We start from the raw sequence: 19,245 nt of genomic DNA on the forward strand, positions 1-19,245 counted from the left end.
TCTCCCAGTTGCCCCACACACACATACTTCCCCATTCATGCCCTCACCCCACTAGTGTCTGTGTCCATTGGTTATGCTTATATGCATGCACACAAGTCCTTTGGTTGATCTCTCCCCATCCCCCCTACCCTCTCCTGCCTCTCTCTGATATTTGATGGTCTGATCAATGCTTCTCTGTTCTTTGTCTTTGACTGGCATTTCCCCCAATATCTCCCAGGATCATTAACCAGGGCCATGCCAGCATTTAGAACTGCAGGTCCTATACCCTTGTGTGTGCCTCTATCTCTTCTGTGCTAGGCATATGGAGCATCTTCAAGGACCATGGCAGATGTGTCCATGTGTGAGGTCCATTTTTATGGATATGACACATGCTTGTAAATTAACTTGTATGAATGAGCCTGCAGCACAAATCAAAATAACTCTTGGTTCTTCAGCTACATGGCCATTTTTTCTTATAGAGTTGAAGAAAAGTCAAAAAGAGCAATTTATCAAAACAAAACATGTAGACTCTGAATTGTATTGCCACAGAGCAATGACAGATGAACTGAGTTTGGAAAAAAGAAAACCCACAGAATCCTTTTTAAGAATGCAGAAATGATTTTACGATGCAAAGATGCCCTTTGAATGTTTATGGATTTAAAATGCCCTCCAACTCATCCCAATGTCATTGGGAACATGGAGAGGAAAAATTTCCTGTTCTCTAAATGCTAGCTTCTGTGCTGCAGTGCATAAGTCTGAACATACTCAAAACCCTTAAGAACCAGAAGAATGATATTTGGTGACATTTGATAAGGAAATTAAAATATTAGGGCAGAGTCTCCTATAGGGTCTTGTGAAATCTTGTCCACTGTTACAGTCCAACTGTTCAGTTATTCTTTTTTCCTTTCTCTTATTGGCTGATATGACCAGACCAAAAAATAATAAAAACAATAAAGAAAAGGAACTGCTTTATATATAACAATGGCCATTTTTGTAAATGTTCTTTTAAGATAGAATTCCTTAACAATGTCAAAATTGGAATAAAATGACCTTTCAGCATACCGGTTCAAAAAAAAAATGCTACCAATGTTCTCTAACTGGCTCATACTTTCCCTGACCTGTTTAAAAGATCAGAATAGAAATAAAGGACTTACCAAGTGAGCAAGGGAATACTGATTTTATCTATACTAGAGGCCTTGTGCACAAAATCTGTTCACAGGTAGGGTTCCTAAGCCTGGCCAGGATTGCAGGTGGCCTTTAGATGCTAAAAGCTGTCCCTGGTTGACAGCTAGAAATAAAACCAGGATCTCAGTTCTAAAACTGTAAGGACCTAGATTCTGCCAACAACCTAGATGCGCTTGGAAAAGTACCCCAGGTAGGCACTACAGTGCAGCCAACACCTTGACTGCAGCTTTGGGGACCCTGAGCAGAGAATTCAACTCTGTTGGGCATTGACTTTTCACCTATGAAATAATAAATAATCATTGGCTCAAGCTACTAAATCTGTAATGCACAACAGAGAACTACCACACTGGGAGAAGGGCAGATTGCTCTCCTTTACTCCATTTGAAAGGAGAGAATGGACTACAGCTCAGGGAGCACAATGTCTTGTTTTTGTTCTTCAATTAATCACTAAGTGACCTCATCCCTTTGTTCCCCTACTGAACCTTGATTTACTCATATCAACAAGCAAGCTCCAATGGTGCAGTTCTTCTACCCATCTCCTTATACAACTTTGATTCTTAAACCCTAAAATTTAATTCACTTATTAGCAGTAGCCACTGTTTTTATTAAATGCCCTAATATCCAAGCCTGCATTGATAAGGCAGTTGGGTTATCTTTTAGGAAGGCTGAGACTTCACCCCTTTCCCATCAGGCTGCACTTACACAGTGTAGCTCTCCATTAAGCCTTAATTAAATCATTATTTGCATGCACACCGGATATTTGAATGTTTTGTTACTGGGGAAGCAAATGACACTCATCAGCATCCATTCATTCTCCAGTATCACTGAACACAGGGCAATCTTTGCTATGTCAATTGCCCTAGGACAGGTAGCTGTAAAAAAATGAGGTGGGCTATGGGTTACAGATATTTGAAACCTGCTTCACTGTGTAACACTTTTCAGGGGCAGTTGATGTGACGCTAAAAAAGATTAATAGAACTATGTCATCATGTTTATGGGGCATAAAACACCCAACTGTGGATTAATGGATATCCTGGTGAAAGAAATACATCTTTACTCCTTTATACCTTGATGGGTGAGCTACAGTTGGCATTAGTGGAAATATATGAAGAGGTTGACTTTAGAAGGTCAGCTTTAAAAGGACTTTTTTGACCTCTAAGTCAATGGAAATAGATTTTTGTTGTTGACCAAGACAACTGTAAGAGAAATCTTTTCAATCTTTAAAAATTTGTTATTGAAGTGTAACACACAGAAAGGAACACACATCCTAAGTGCACCGCTTGATACATTTTTACAAACTGAACACAGCCATAGAAATAGCACCCAAATAAAAACAAACAAACAAACAAAAACACCTAGGATTCCTGGTGTTCCCTTTGGTTCCTTTCCACCTACCAGCACCCTGAGTCATTGCTAGTCTAACTTCTAACAACAAAGGTGATTTTGTCTTTTTCTGTAATATTTTTTAACTTTATAGAAGTGGGATCATCCAGCATGTACTCTTTTTTCCTTGACTCTTGTGTGAATAAATCACAATTTATTTATTCTTCCATTTTAGACATTTAAATGGCTTTCTATTTGGAGATACTATAATAGTGCTGCTATGAACATTGTGGTGGGTGTCTTCTGGGGAACATATTATGCACATTGTGTTGGGAGTAAAGCTGGGAGTAAGCTGAAAATTCAGCTCATTTGGTAGATATTGCTATAGAATCTCCCAAAGTTTTTGTATAAATTTTTACTTCCAAAAGTAGGATGTGAAAATTTTGTTAATCCATACCTTTGCCAATACTTAATATTGTATTTTCACTTACAAAAGCTTTTAAAACTTTTAGTACATTTTAGTTTATAGGTGTTATCATGGTTTCTATTGTGAAGCTAATAAGCACCTATATGAAAACATCAATACTAGCTCAGAAGCCAATGTACCCCACATAGTATCATTGGATAAGATGACGGGTAGTAACAATAAATGACTCAGGTTCTTTATATAGCTCTTTTCCACTTTGTAAAAGCACCCAGAACCCTCCATAATTCAGTTCTCAGGTCTTCTGAAAAACATAAAGGAAAGTCTACCTCCTAAAGAAGTTAATTTCTGGTTCTGGAACTAAACACCCTTGAACAATATCTGCCATATACTTACATTTTAGTCAAGTCTGTTTGCTGGACCATATAGTGCACTGTAAATATTTACAGAGCTCATAATATCTATCAGGGCCTGTGCCACATACTGGAAATATAGATGAGCACTACTCAATTCTTCATTAGGTTCTAGTTTAACATATAAAAAGGACTACAGTTAATTCCTAAAAATATGAGAATTGCCTTTTGTATTATCTGCTATTATGTTTTAGCCTGAGGACTCGTCTGAGTAGATTAATAATATGTCCATTTAAAAAAGTGTGAGCCTAGCCAATTTGGCTCAATGGATAGAGTGTTTGGACTGCAGACTGAAAGGTCCCTGTTTCAATTTCAGACAAGGGCACATGTCCCGGTTGCAGACTCAATCCCCAGTAGAGGGCATGCAGGAGGCAGCCAATCAATGATTCTCTCTAATCATTGATGTTTCTATCTCTCTCTCCCTATCCATTCCTCTCTGAAGTCAATAAAAATATATTTAAAATAACTGAATAGATTGATAAATATCCAGTTAAAAAAGGGGAGGTGAGTCATTTTAAGTACACAGAGTTTCTTTAACTACGAAAGAATGGCTGCACACTTTAGGAAGTTCACCAAGAAACTGAACAGGACCAACAAAAGTTTATCTTGAAGGAAGTAAATGGAATTTGAGTAACCTTGGCAGGTTAAATGCCTCCAAAAAGGAACATTGTTATTATATTTTGTCCTTCACTGTGTTCTCCTACATGATCTTCAGTGATATGGTAAAGATTAGATCAGGCAGGGTTTAATAAGGGAAGCTGAATCTTGTGGGTAGAATAGGATAAGGGAGTTGTTATAGGGATTAGATTTTATACAATTGTAGGTGGAAATGGGAAAATTAACGTTCAGAAGGTATAATTAGCTGAGCAGAGCAAAGCTGGTGAAGAAGTCAATGGAAGGCCATTGCTTCTGCAGCTGACCAGATCTGGAGTATGTCAGCAGAGTAGGTAATCAAGGGGCAGGTCAAGAGATGGTCAAGAGGAAAACTGAATGCAAAGTTGAAAAGAACAAAGACAAAGTAGAAGCTCTGAGGGCAAACAGGAACCCACAGGGACAGACTGCTACATGCATCTGTCTCTCAGGGCATGGCACCCACAAACTGCAATGCCCTGCAGAAGGAGCTGGTGTCTTTGCAGCAGAAATCCATATGTGCCCAGCCCAGGACTCAGACAACCTGAGGCAGGGGAAACAGCAAGGGTTGCAAAAGCCACAGGCCAGCTGATGATCAACATGCACACCACCTGCCCAGCGCCTGATGCCCTGTACTCACCTGCCTAATGTAGTGGTTGCAGCTTCACTTTTGCCCTCCAAATCTCATAGAAATTTCTCTGTGGCCAACTCTAACCCATAACCCAGAGAAATGTAAATCCCAGCTTACCTAAGCTAATTGAATACAAAATGACCACAGAGACAGACTTTAACTGGCATTAAAGAATAAATAAAAGGAGCATACAATTTAATCCTTTCTTTATAAAGACATGAAAACCACATCCCAGTAAGCTGGTGGTTTGGCCAATGTCACAGAGATAGTGACAGGTATGTAAACTCAGTTCCCATGTGTGTCCATCTGGGTGATATTACAGAATGAACTGTGGACATGAAATTAAGATGCCTGAGATTTTGCCACTAATTAATTGTTTGACCTTGGGAAAAATACTCAAACTGAATTTAGGTTTTCTGGTGAGAGAATGACACCTGGGCAAGGCCCAGTGCATCGAAAGTGCTCAGTTAATAGCTAATGAGTAAATGAATAAACACAGTCTCTCAAGAATAACCACTTTATAACATTTTTGAAGGAAGTGCCTACCATAAAAGAAAAAATAAAGCCATTGTTACACATTCTCATGAAGTTTATCTGGGGCAAGAATGGGCACAGGTCATATTTCCAATCTCTTAATCGGTCATGCAGCAATTAGACTTTCTATATATTTTGTCTCCCCATTGTGGCTTCTACTGGATCCATTCAGTCTGAGCTTTTCACCAAGTGCCCAGTGTCACATAGCTGAAACACAAAGAATCCCAACAGTGGCAAGAGGAAGATGCTAGAAGAATATCACATCTCTAGAAATGTGTTTCCATGTTTTACTCACAGATCTGCAATTTGGGCAGAGACCAGCGGGAACAGCATATCTCTGCTCCAGGTGGCATCACCTTGTGTAATTCAAAAGTCAGGAGCTAAAATCATACAGAGGCTACTCACTTTCGACTAGGCCTATTGGCTAGAACTTCTACATGTGGGTGCTTCATATAGTATCTCTGCTTCCTCCTGGCATGGTGATTGGGCACAAGAGTAAACATCCAAAGAGGGCTAGATAGAAGCCACATCATCTCCAATGATTTGGACTCAGAAGTTACATGTCATTTCTGCCAGAGCTACAGACACTCCCAGATTCAAGAGGAAAGAATAAAGATCCCACCTCTCAATGAGAGGAGTGTTAGCATCACATTTTAAGAAGAGCCTGGGGGACCGGACACCATGCTGCACACCATCTTGGAAAACACAATCTACCACAAGCACTGATCAGTACCCAACATGAGTTTATGAACACAAGGCTTTCAACTCAAATGAGGTCTTGACTAACAGAGACTATGCTTTTTCGCACATATATGTATTTTCATATGCCTACATAACAAGTACTTGGTATGTGAAGTTAATTATTGGATCCATCTTGCTTTTGAGATATTTTCAGTGTCATGCTGGAAGGCCAGGGCATGGAACTGGGCCACTCAATTAGTTTAAAATAAAGTACCTTTTCCTCATCATCTACCTTCTCTCTGGAAAAATAAAATCAGGTTGCTGAAATTGGGACTCATACCATTTCCATGGTAACAAAGACTAAAATGTTGAAAGTGGATTAAATTCTTTGCAATATTTAAGAAATCTGCACTAGTAGTCTGTGAAGTATTACCACTAACCCCTCTCCACACAAACACGCACAGGTACATGAGTATTTTTTAAAAAATGATAATTTATACTAAGTAAACGTAAAAAATAAAGGAAAATGTGTATATATGAGATTGTCCTGGTTGGTCTTTTTAGGTTTGTTATAAGTCAAATTTTCTTTTTTTTCTTTTTATCTCAACTAAATGGTTTTAGAAATAATTAGACTACCATACTTGAAGCCTAGAGAAAAAGTCAACCATCATAGGAACAGGAGTAAGAATAATTATGGTGTTTGGAAACAACAAGCAGCTCAGTGCAATTGGAGAGTAGAATGTGTCTAAGACAAGTCTTATTTTTAGTGTTAGAACTCTTAATTATGTATTATTTCAAAAATATAGGACATTTTATGATAACCATGTACTTATCCCCATAGTTATAGCTATTATCCATTTGCCATATTTTCTCTAATCTCTTTCCCTTCTAAACAAGTAAAATATTAGCTATTCAGTTAAAGACTTACTTGTTCATCTCTTTAGCTTCCCTCTCTCCCCAGAAGTAATCAGCATCCTGAGGTTTGTGTATGATATTCTTGGGTATGTTTCTGAATATTCATGCTTATGAATGACTCCCTTCCCTGTTATATCTTTGTGCTTTAAAAACCGTATATAAATGGTATCATAGAATATATGTTCCCTTGGAACTTGTTTCTATTGCTCAACATTATGATATTTATCTTTAGTCACAGGGCATAGACATGCCATAAGGAGAGTATAGCTAGCATTCAGTATTGCAGCTAGTCAATCATTTTTGTAACTGATTTCATAGTTCACCTGGAGGGTATCTTGATGGTGACAGTTTTTTGCACTTGAAGAAAATGATATTGATATGCAGAAAGAACTAAATATTGATATGCAGAGACTCAATTGAATACAGGAAAAGAAAATATGGATATTTGTACACATCTCCTTCCATTTGGGAGTCCAGATGCTTTCTCTTACAATCTATAATATGTAGGCAGTTACTGGGACTGTATGGTGTTTGGTGATTATACCACAGAAGTCCAGTAAGTGCCCCGGAGGCAGTGTATCTACACGTGGGTCTAGACTTCTGTAGGGGTCAGGGAGCCACAACTCTGAGCTTTCATCAGGGAATCCTGGTGATTCCTTGTGCCCTAGCCCTCCCTCTCCTCCTCCCACACCTGTAGATCTCTCCTGCTGGGAACGTTGAACTTGGCTAGGTAGATCTGAACCCCACAGGCTGAAGAGCTGAGAGGCTGAGAGCAGGATGTCCATTTGTGTTCTTTCATATCCTGCCATGAGCACATCCCACTTCCATTCCTTACTGTCCTGAAAAATGCCTCCCTGATGTTCTTTTCAATTACCAGTTGTAGTTTGATAGATTAAGTAATTTTTAACTTGTGGTAGATTGTTACAATGAAGGAACTAAATGGGGTATTTATTTCAAGGCACACAATTGAGTCACTGATTCAATATCAGATATATGTGAGCTATTACCCATACTCCATTTCTCTCTTCTGCTTACCGTACTTTCTGAATGCTCAAAGAAACTCCTGACATGCAGAAACTCTCTCAAAGCAGAAAGGATGACTGCACGCACAGTTTACTTTTGAAGTGGCATTTACTTATCCCATAATACTTACTAGATTAAAGTTATATTGGCCTCATATAACTGTCAATTAATTGTATTTTATTTCTGTTGCATTTTTGAATATGTTAAGCCAAGAGCAAGTGACTTCATGCAGATTAAACTGGAAGAAGCTTTTTATTTATACTCAAATACAATTAGAATTGATAAGTATATTCAATAAGGGTAGGACAAAGAGCTTTGTTTACTGACATACTTTATTGTTATTCTGCTGTACACCTCTCATGTGGCTGTTTTATAAGACATAAAGTCTAGGTATCCTGTCAGAATCTTAGATCTTATTTATAGCTCACTATAAGGTAGATTATTGTCATTTATTATTTCTTGTTTGATTTATATAACATCTTTCCAAGAAAAAGTCCATGGGCTTATTTACATAAAAAGTACACACATAAACATACACACACTCAGACATATACATACTAACACACACTCATACACACATATACTCACACATATACACATGCATACAGTCACATACACATGCTCACACATGCACATACACACATACTCACACATATACTCACATGCATATACTAACACGCATGCACATACACACACTCATATACACACTCGCACACTTGAACTTCACTCAGTGCTGTCGTGTAGCTAGCAGCACAGCACCAAAAATCTGTAGGAGGACTTCTCACTTTATTTTTGCTCTAAGACCATGTTCTGTGAAGGTAGTTGCCATATTTTCTTTCACTTTGAGTGTTTATCTTTTGCCTCTAGGTGGATCGAATCATCTTCTGTGTCTTCTTAGAAGTCGACTTCAAAATCTACAAAAAGAAAATGAGTGACTTTTTCCCTGTAGGTAAGTAAAGCAATTACTTCCCTTTGGAATTGAGAATTGAAGAAATGGCCAAAACCGGTTTGGCTCAGTGGTAGAGCGTTGGTCTGCGGACTGAAAGGTCCCAGGTTCGATTCTGGTCAGAGGCATGTACCTTGGTTGCGGGCACAACCCCAGTAGGGGGTGTGCAAGAGGCAGCTGGTATATGTTTCTCTCTCATCGACATTTCTAGCTCTCTATCCCTCTCTCTTCCTCTCTGTAAAAAAATCAATAAAATATATTTTTTTTAAAAGAGAGAGAGAGAATTGAAGAAATGGAGGCATCATTTCTATTTCTATTTCATTTTGCATCTTAAAGATGTTAACAAATGTGGTCTCTGTGCACAGGTTATCCAAGGGAACTTGTATCATAATTTTTAAGAATTTGGGGTGATGATAGAAAATATAGGCCAGAGATCTCTATCACATGAGGTCATTGAGTCAGTGCATCTCTTGAGTCTCAGTTTCTCACATCAAAAAATACATATTTGACCAAATAACTTCTAAAGGCTCTTTCTCTGGCCCACAATGGCATGATTCCTGGTTTCTTCTCCACACTTATTAATTGTCCAGGCCTGTGCCTACATCCACCATGTTAACATCTTTGATGGAATGTCTGAGGAGCTCACTTATGTTTGTGGTTATAGATATAAAGTGTTCCTGCATTACATCCCTCCTCCCAATTTTCTGGGCCCAAATTACAATGAGGATAGCAGCATTTCTAAGGAAATCTGAAGAAAGTAGTCTTCATCTTATTTCACACTTGTTTTTTAGAATGTAGGTGAAACCTCTGGGTTATTATTACAGAACCTTGAGTAATGGCTGTACATTGATTGAATGTGCCATTGGACCTGTTTAAGTTGAATTATTTTCCCCCACTGTCTTCTTCTAGCTCATGAAGGCTGATATTTGTTTAATACCTTGTTATTTACATGTTGCCTTAAAGTCACAGTGACCAAAGTGCTTTGCTCAGCCACAAGAAATTTCAAGCTTACAATGAGCCTTTCAGAAGGCTTTTCTTTAAGGTTTTTATGGACATTTGAAGTGGCTTTTCATGTAACCAGTGACTGGCAATGGGAAGGGGTGAATGGAGGGTGCTGGCACACATTCACCCTCTTAAGCAGGTTATCAGAGCCACACAAGGAAGGGGACATCCTAAGAGCAGAACTGAGCAGCTGCAGGCAACTGCTGAGATGTGTCCAACTCTGTGCTAATTTCAAAGTGAACCGAGTCCTTCCGAGTAATTTGAAGTCCTCTCTAATTGACAGATAAATTTGCCAAATTTATTTAAGTTGGGATATTAACTACATTATTTCCCTATCTGGAACGTAATGTACATTTTTAAACCAAACTTTATTGTTGAAAGTATTACATATATACCCTTTTCCCCCTGTTGATTCTTCTAGCCTGCCCACAACCCCCAACCCAAGACTTTACCACCCTATTGTCTATATCAATGGATTATGCATATATGCATACAAGTTCTTTGGTTGATTTCTTCCCACCAACCAACTCTCCCCCACTTTCCCTCTGAGATTCCACAGTCCATTCTGTGCTTCTATGTCTCTGGATCTATTCTGTTCGACAATTTATTTTGTTCATTAGATTCCACATATGAGTGAAGTCGTATGATATTTGTCTTTCTTTGACTAACTTATTTCACTTAGCATAATACTCTCCAGGTCTCTCTATGCTATCTCAAAGAGTAAGAGATCCTTCTTTTGTACTGCTGCATAGTATCCCATGGTATAAATATGCCACAGCTTTTTTTTATCCACTCATATACTGATGGGAACTTGAGCTGTTTCCAGATCCTAGCTATTATAAATTGTGTTGCTATGAACATAAGGGTGCATACATTCTTTCTAATTGGAGTTTCCGGTTTCTTAAGATATAGTCCTAGAAGTGGGATCACTGGGTCAAATGGCGTTGCCATATTTAATTTTTGAGGAAACTCCATACTGTTTTCCATAAATTTGGAAAGACTCTCATGTGATGAAGAAGAGGATATGTTTGTAGTCTTTTTTCTCCCTCCTCTTTCTTTCCTTTTTCTTCTTACCTCCTCCTATTGTTTTTCACATTTTTTTAAAGCAACTAGCTGTTTTGCAGACAGTAACACACTTAATAACTATTTAATAGATAGCTATTGATATGAGTTGGATTTAATAAATATTTTTCCCTGTAGACTTATGGCTAATTTTTTCTGCTTTATTCTTCTTGTTTTTTCTTTTCTCTTTATTTCCTGTGTAATTACAGCGAGATGTTTATACCTGCACTTCTACATTTTAAGTAGTCTTTAAAAAGTTTATGTAAACAATGTAATTTGTCATGGTGTGTGATGTAAATATTTTTATGTCTTGTCAATATCACACCATATTGTATAAGATTTTATATATTTTTTTACTCCTCGAGATGTTTATAAATGATATAATTTTCATTTTTTATGTCTTCTAAGATGAAAATATAATTTCATTCTAACATAAGATAAAAAAATTGCATAAATAAAAAAAAAAAAAAAAAATTGCATAAATATAATCCATTATATTGAAAAAGTCTATCCATTAGCAGGTATTTCCAATGATGCAGAGCCAAAAATCATACAAAAAATTTTTAAATGAGACAGTTTAATGGTTTAAGATGTATTAATAACTATGCAAATAAATGGTTGTTGAAAAATTGCTATTCTAAATAAATCCAAAAATGCATTTTAAGACTTGAGCCACTAAAATAATAATAAATCCTCTTCAATTTCACATCAATGCTTTAAGTCATGGCATGTTCATGAAATTATTTTCAGTGCACATCTATAATAGCAAGTGCATTTTAAAACTAAATGTTAAAATCCCTCCAAATTGTTAAATATTTCTGCAATGCTGAGTCAACAGCCATTTGTAATGTCTAATTATTAAATATAAAATAAGGATAAGATCTAATGGAATATGTGACTGCAAACATAGATGAGATACAGTATATTATCTGTCCAAAATTTTAATTTATAGTTAACTTATAACTATACTATATTTGATTAGAATATGATTTTTCTAACTTTCCATATAAACTTCCTACTCTGACTTAGTCAGAGTATCTCTAATTAGTCTTCTTAACCCTTTCAAAAGTAACAATAATAATAATAGAAGGGGAAAAGGTCTTTTTTTATATAAAACTAAATTTCTATGTTTTGGGGTAATCGTCTGTCTTTAAATTTCAGTTAGGTATCTGAAACAAAACATATGAGAAAACAATGCAAGTTAGGCTAGAAATGATCATATTAAACATACAACACAGGCATAAGTATAACCTAATATTAGTGTTAGGAATAACAGCTAACATTTATAATTATTTTCCATTAGCCAGATACATGGGCCAAATTAGTTAAGCTTCATGATAACTCTTAAGACAGCAGTCACTATATTAACCCTCCCTTTTAGTTACAGAAAATTATGGATACTTGAGAATAATGAGGTATACAGCTAGGAGCAACGGAGTTATATTTCAAAATTGACAATGACATCTGTCACTGCACAAGTGATAATAGGTTAATTTCCTCAGAACATCTTCAGAGATGAATGGATTCAACTTTGCAATTGCATTTGGAACATTGAGAAAGTCTTATTTCTAATTTCATCTAGTGCCCATCATTTTTCAAAGCTGCCATGCTTCTCTTTCTTCTAATACCTACAAGTGTCCTCATAAAATCTTTCACTTGAGTCAAATTGGTGATCTCAAAATTAAATCCCACCCAAATCATCCAGTCAGTGCGGTGCTGTTACCTGTACATGAGCAGGAAAGTAGTCACCAGGAAGTCAAAAGACCTATAGCACAGCCACGAGGGAAGACGGAAAAGCACCTGTATTAGTTTGCTAGAACTGCTGTGACAAAAGACCACAAATCAGGTGGCTTAAACAACTGAAATGTACTTTCTCAAATTCTGGAGGCCACAATTCCAGGATCTAGTCATCAGCCGGTTTAGTGTCTTCTGACATCACTCCTTGCCTTGAAGATGGCCATGTCCACTATATCTTCGTGAGGTCTTCCTTCTGTGTGTTTCTATGTCCTAATAACCTCTTCTTATAAGGAAACCAATCATATTCAGTTAGGGCCCACCTAGCAACCTCATTTTGACTTAATTATTTATTCAAATACCTTATCTCTAAATACAGCCACATTATGAGGTAATGGGTATTAGGATGTTTACATATACATTTTGGGGTAAGGGAATACAATTCAGTCCTTAACAAAGCCAGTCATGGAAATGTAGTAGGAAATTCCAAGGAAAGAAACCAGTAACATTTTTTTCCCAACAGTTTTTTATCTTGCTGTTGGTGAAGCACATTTGACATATATTCTTCCAGATATATTGTTTGGAAGTCTAGTGTGGCAACTTGGTGGAATTATCATAGACTCTGGTTGCAAATAATGTGTGCTTGCAGTGCATCATTTCATGGCTTACAGCAAGTAATGTTTGTATGATACAACTCAGAAATCTCTTTGTTCTCAACATAAAAGGTTTATATTTTTATTGTGTGTAGTTTTTATTGATTTGGATATGGAAGATAATTTTTTAAAAATTGGAATCTAAATCCTAATAGGGAATTTGTGTATATTAACTTTCCTCCCAATAACAATATCAGTTATACAATTTGGAACTATATCAAAGAATCCTGATGTTGGAAATTGGAGAGATATACCCCCTTCCCTCCCTCCCTCACTTTAGAGAAAACCTACTTTGTTTACTGCAGTGGTTCCAAGTAGGGGTGGTTTTGCCCTTCAGGGGATATTTGAGGCATTTTTTGTTTCCATGATGGGGGAAAGGGAGGGGCTAGTGGCATCTTATCAGTGGAGGCCAGAGGAGCTGCTAAACATCCCAAAAGGCACATGACAGCCTCCCACAGCAAAGAACTATCCAGCTACAGAAATCCACGGTGCAGAGGGTAAGAAGCACTGGTTTCCTAGAACCATCTCTTTCTTACAGTTTAGACTTTGACTTTAGATTGGGTATATTTTTATAGGCTGATGCCTTACCCAAACTTGTCTAGTGGGATTTGGAGATGTACCCTTAGCCCAACCTCTGGCTTCCCAGATTCATCACCCCTCCTTGTCCAGACTTCTGGACTTGCCCTTTCATCACTTCCTCTCAACCCCCAGATTTCTATCTATACATATTGACTTCTGTTAACAATGCTACGTGCCCCCCAGCTGCCTGGTTTTCCTACTCAGTTGAGTGGTTTTCCCAGCCCCAGTCCACTCCTTGCATCATTCATCAATTGCTGCCCATGACTAGTGTATTATTCTTAGAAAACATGATTAAGTGCTATGTATGCTTTATACACCTAATGAATAAGTGTGGAGGTAAAGGCTAATAATACACAGAGCAAGGAAAAACAAATTTACCAATTATTTTCTCTACATATCTCAAGCAAAGCTTTTTGCTTCATTGGCTAAAAGTTTTCAGTTTTATCATTAATCATTGGCTTATGACCACCTGTTGATAAAAACCCATGTAAGCATACAAATATGTTTCCATTTTAGAAATATTCAGCCCCCACCAACTAATAATCTCAACTGACTCATTCATAGTGAAAAAACTATGACTAAAAATACATCCAGCCCTTACTGGTTTGGCTCAATGGATAGAGTGTTGGCCTACAGACTAAAGGGTTCCGGGTTCAATTCTGGTAAAGGGCACATGCCTGGGTTTTAGGCTCAGTCCCCAGTGGGGGGTGTGCAAGAGGCATCCAATCAATGAATATCTCTCATCATTGATGTTTCTATCTCTCTCTCTTCATCCCCTCAGAAATTTCTCCTTAGTTTTTAACCCAGAAAGGAACAAAATTTGTAAATATTTTATCCAGTTAAGAAATTTATTTGGTTTAGGTAAAATATTTGTATCAATTTATTAATAGTCAAACATTTACACACACACACACACACACACACACACACACAAATAAATAGCTGAGAAAACTAATAAGTTAGGAAAATGATTCTAGCATGCCTATATGCTCATCCCAAACTTGACACTTGTCTCTAAGAAGAAAATTTATCTTAGACAAAAAAAATCCATTCAATTTTATGAGTATAACTCATTGAAAATAATTTAAAGTGGCTGTGTTCTTGATAGATATAGCAAAATAGTGAGTTGCTTAAACCACTAAACTTTGGGAGGGTGTATTTCTCAAGTACAGTAAAAAACAAAGGTGAAGGGAGATTCAATGCCTTAAAAATGAGCTGTGGAAATGGTACACAACATATGAAAATGTATGTATAATAGTTATTAAATATTGATAGTAGTAGATGAAATTAAATCATTATGTATAGGAATTGTAAATAAGTTCATAAATAAATTATAACTTCACTGGAGATTTTTTTGGCCTTAAGTACATATTTATTTATTTATTTACTTAATACCAACATAAAAACATTTGAATGAAAAGTCAAAGATTAAGCCAAGTTTGAGAATTATATATTGAAACCTGTTAAATATTTAAACAAATCTCAATGGCTTATAAAATTGCATATATTTTATTCAAATACTGATAGACATGTTATTAACTTATTTTATTTGAATATGTAGACATACTTAGATTTTATGCTTTTTTATTTTTAGACACAAATTATCATTAAGAAAATTCTTAATTTTTATTTTGATTTGGCTTGTCACATCTCTTAACAAGCCTATTATTTTCTAAATAAAAACATTCAAAATCATCTCAGAGTTTCAGTTATTTGACCTGCTTATATTATTTCAAACCTGTAGTAAATATTATTGAAATGAATGATTTTTTTTCTGACCATGCATGTGTGTTGTTTATTTCTGTCTCTAAATTATACACATTCTTGCAAGGCAGCTCCAGACAAATTTTTATATTATGACTAATAGCCTTGCACACAAATCTGTGCACCAGTAACTCTCTGCGGAGCCAGACACTCCATGCCCCCTGCCCAGAGGCTCTCCAGAGCCCAGAGGCCCATCTGTGGCTGGGTGCAGAATGCTTACCTTATCACCATGGTGACAAAGCAAGCATTCTACCAGGCAGTTCAAGCTGCTTGCTCTCAGTGGCTGAACTCTACCCTCACCCCCTCCAGGACTGGGGGATGCTAGTGGGGCTGAGAGGACTTGGTGCTGCCATCTGTGGCTATGGATGCCACCATCTTTGTGAATGAGTGATGGTTAATTTGCATATTTCTCTTTTATTAGATAGGATTTCTTTTTTTTATCTCTTTGTCTTGTCTCACCAATGAAAAGGCAAGTTTGTGGAGAACAAAGATCACTTCCAATATTTCATTGCATTTTCATAATCTGAAAGATTTATAAATATATAGTAAGGTATTTATTATAGTAAATAACAAACTACCATGAGGTTGAGCTGAAACTCTATTTAATCAGTCTCATGTAAAAAGTTATTTTCCCTGAAACTATAAGCAATGTTATTATAGCTAGATTATGATATTATACTTCTTTTCCTATATTTTTCACTTCCCTCAAGGAAAAATATCTAAAATTTCTAATAAATATATAATCTGAAAAAAGAACATATTTAAAAAATATTTACCTGGATGTACTCTTTAAAAGTTAACAAGAGAAAATATTCACATTATATCCTCTTAAATACTCCCCTTTTTCTCATCCACATCACTCATTATCTTTCTGACATCAGTAAACAAATATTTTTTTATATGCTTAGCCTACTATGTGGCCAAGGCTTAAATCACTGCTGCATTTAAGATAGAGTTGTTATAATATGCCTGAGAGCCAAGTATTATGTAGAACAGTTGGAAGACAATATTAGCAAATAATCATGTATAGCATTAGTATGGTCACAACACTCAGGAATTCAGAGGCAAATACTTATGAGGACCAGAGTGCTAGGGATATATTTCATTAATAATGTGGCACATTCAGTAATCTTTAAAGAATCAGCAGGTTCAGAGAAATGATATCAAGTGTTGTGTAAGGAACATAGCAAAGAAGGGCAGTACAGATAGAAGAATTTTAAAAGTAATCAGGATATTTATATCCAGTTTGTGAATCCCTAAGAAATGTTGATGCTAAGAGAAAGTCCTTGAGCTGAATGGTAATGTGATAGATCCTATATTTAAAGAGAATTAAAAATTAATTCTTCTATTTAAAATAATTAATTGAGTCCTGACTTACAGTCCAGCCTTCCAACAATAATCCAATGGCATAGGTTCAGCATCCACTTTTATTGACATAAATGTGAACAGAGACTGAAGGAAGTTCAGTGAATTACCCAAAGTCACACATGGGTATTTCTAACCTCAAAGCCTTTCTACTATATAATGCTTCTTCTCATAGCAATACTAAAAACATGGACAGTTGTTTAAAGCTACACTTTAAAAGCTATAGCCAGTGACCAGAATGGCCAGCCAACTGGCCTAGGGAAGTGGGGCCAGCTGGCCAACCTCCCGTGGCCTATCTCCCCAGATGGCTCCACCCCCTGATCACAACCCCTACTCCAATAGGAGGCAGGGCCAGCTGATCAACCTCCTGCAGCTCCTTCCCCTGCCCGTCTCCCCCTGAGATGAGCCCCCCTACCCCAATCAGGGGCAGGGCCAACCAGCCAATTGCCTATGGCCCCTTCCCCAAGTCTGCCCTGTCTCTGATGGGCCCCACCACTCCAGTCGGCCTTCAGCCCTTCCCCTCAGTCAGCTCCGCTCCTATTGTCCCCTCCCCCCAACCAACAGGGGGCAGGGGCAGCCAGCCCACAGCCCACAGCCCTTCCCCACAGCCATCCGTGTCCCCACCCCAGCTGAGGTCGGGCCAACTGGTCAATCACCTGTTGCCCCACCCCCCAACTGACCTGGCCCCGATCAGGCCCCATCAAAGCAGGTTGGCTGGCCAACCTCTTGCCATCTCCTCCTTCTGACAGGCCTGGCCCCACTCTGCCCTGATTGGGACCAAGCCAGCTGAACCACACCTGTGCACAAATTTGTGCACTGGGCCTCTAGTGTATATATATAATCTATTCACAGTAATAGTGCTGGAGCTTTTCTAAAGCTCATGTGCCTACAGTGATATGGCATATCCACATGTTCAGGGTTTTTTTTGTTTTTTTTTAATCTTCCAAAATGCTACATGGAATTAAGTTTTCCCAAAACAATAATGATAGGAAGATAAAACTTGAAGGCAATATACATGAAAATGGTGGTTAAGATCTGAAATAGGTAACAAATAACAGGTGAAGACCTCAATACATAGTCAAAATCTCTATGTGTGTGAGGAATCCACTGGATTTATAATCACAAGAAATAATTTATATTGCATTACAACCACCTTAGAACTGTGTGACTTTGTGCATGTAACTTAACTTTATTGTGCTTCAGTTTTGTCATGTGCAAACATAGAAATGGGTCAATTTCAAATAATATAAATAACAATGTAAATGAATATTCACAGAGGTATATAAACCAAGCATTATAAATTTTAAAACGCTTATTTTTATTACAATTTTAAAAGAAGGTATTTCAATTTTGGGACCATCCTTTTAAAAAATATATATGATTTTTTATTACCAATGTAATACAGATCTATAGTAAAACACCAGATAATAAAAAAGAAGAAAATATAAACGATTCCTGTCCTATGGTCCAGAAATGAATTAGATTTTGTTGTTTATCCTTCAGGTGCTTTTAAAATGGAAAATGCAAATAACCAGAAATGCAATCATATAACTTGTGTCACCACCAATTCTTAACATATTTCCTATCATTTTAAAGTCTTCCAAAACATAATTTTAACAGACCTAATGTTCACCCAAAACCATACTGTTGAATTGTAGAATTATTATTGAAAACTATTCTCTATTTGTTTATAAATAACACATAAGTAAATAAATAGGTAAATACTGGCACACATTCATATTTTTTTAGAATACTCTTTTAAAAGTGGAATTGCTGTTTTCAAATGCTTGCAAAACCAAGATGCTTTTGATAGCACTTGTCAAATTGGTTATTGAGTTTGCAGCACCGTGGGTGAATGGCATGTGCTGAATAACATCAGGGGCCAACATTCACACAGTCAAAAATATGGACACCAACATCCTTATTAAGTGACCTGAATATCGTAGTCCTTTCAGATTGTTATGTCAGAATTGCATAGACTTGGTGTCTTGTAAACAACAGAAATGCATTTCTCACAGCTCTGGAGGCTGGAAGTGTGAGATCAGGGTGCCAGCATAATTGGGTTCTGGTGAGGATCCACTTCCAACTTGCAGACAGTCATTTTCATTCTCCTTGTATTCTCACCTGGTGAGAGAGAGGGCCCTCTCTGTTACCTGTTATAAGGGCACTAATCCCTTTCATGACAGTTTCACCCAATGAACTAATCCCCTCCCAAAGGCTCCACCTCCTAATACCAACACATTAGGGATTAGGATTTCAACATATAAATTTGGGAGGATACAAACATTAAGCTTAACAATAACCCACAACCTTCGGACCAACTAAACATTCAGTTTGTTGCAAAAGATTTACAGTCCCATGAGCAGCAAAAGAGAGTTTACTTTTCCTCACTTCTCATAATG

At 37.1% G+C, this 19,245-nt stretch overlaps 1 protein-coding gene across 1 annotated transcript in view; it reads left to right on the top strand.

Moving 5' to 3' along the window:
• MACROD2 (mono-ADP ribosylhydrolase 2) overlaps positions 1-19,245 on the top strand; it is a 1,879,699-nt gene that overhangs the window by 1,665,054 nt on the left and 195,400 nt on the right. The window contains exon 9 of the mRNA XM_045574651.1: positions 8,606-8,687. Coding sequence (XP_045430607.1) covers positions 8,606-8,687 — 82 coding nt within the window. The remainder of the gene's footprint in view (positions 1-8,605; positions 8,688-19,245) is intronic.

Source organism: Pipistrellus kuhlii, unplaced genomic scaffold (genome assembly GCF_014108245.1).
Source record: "Pipistrellus kuhlii isolate mPipKuh1 unplaced genomic scaffold, mPipKuh1.p scaffold_m20_p_6, whole genome shotgun sequence".
Lineage (NCBI taxonomy): Eukaryota > Metazoa > Chordata > Mammalia > Chiroptera > Vespertilionidae > Pipistrellus > Pipistrellus kuhlii.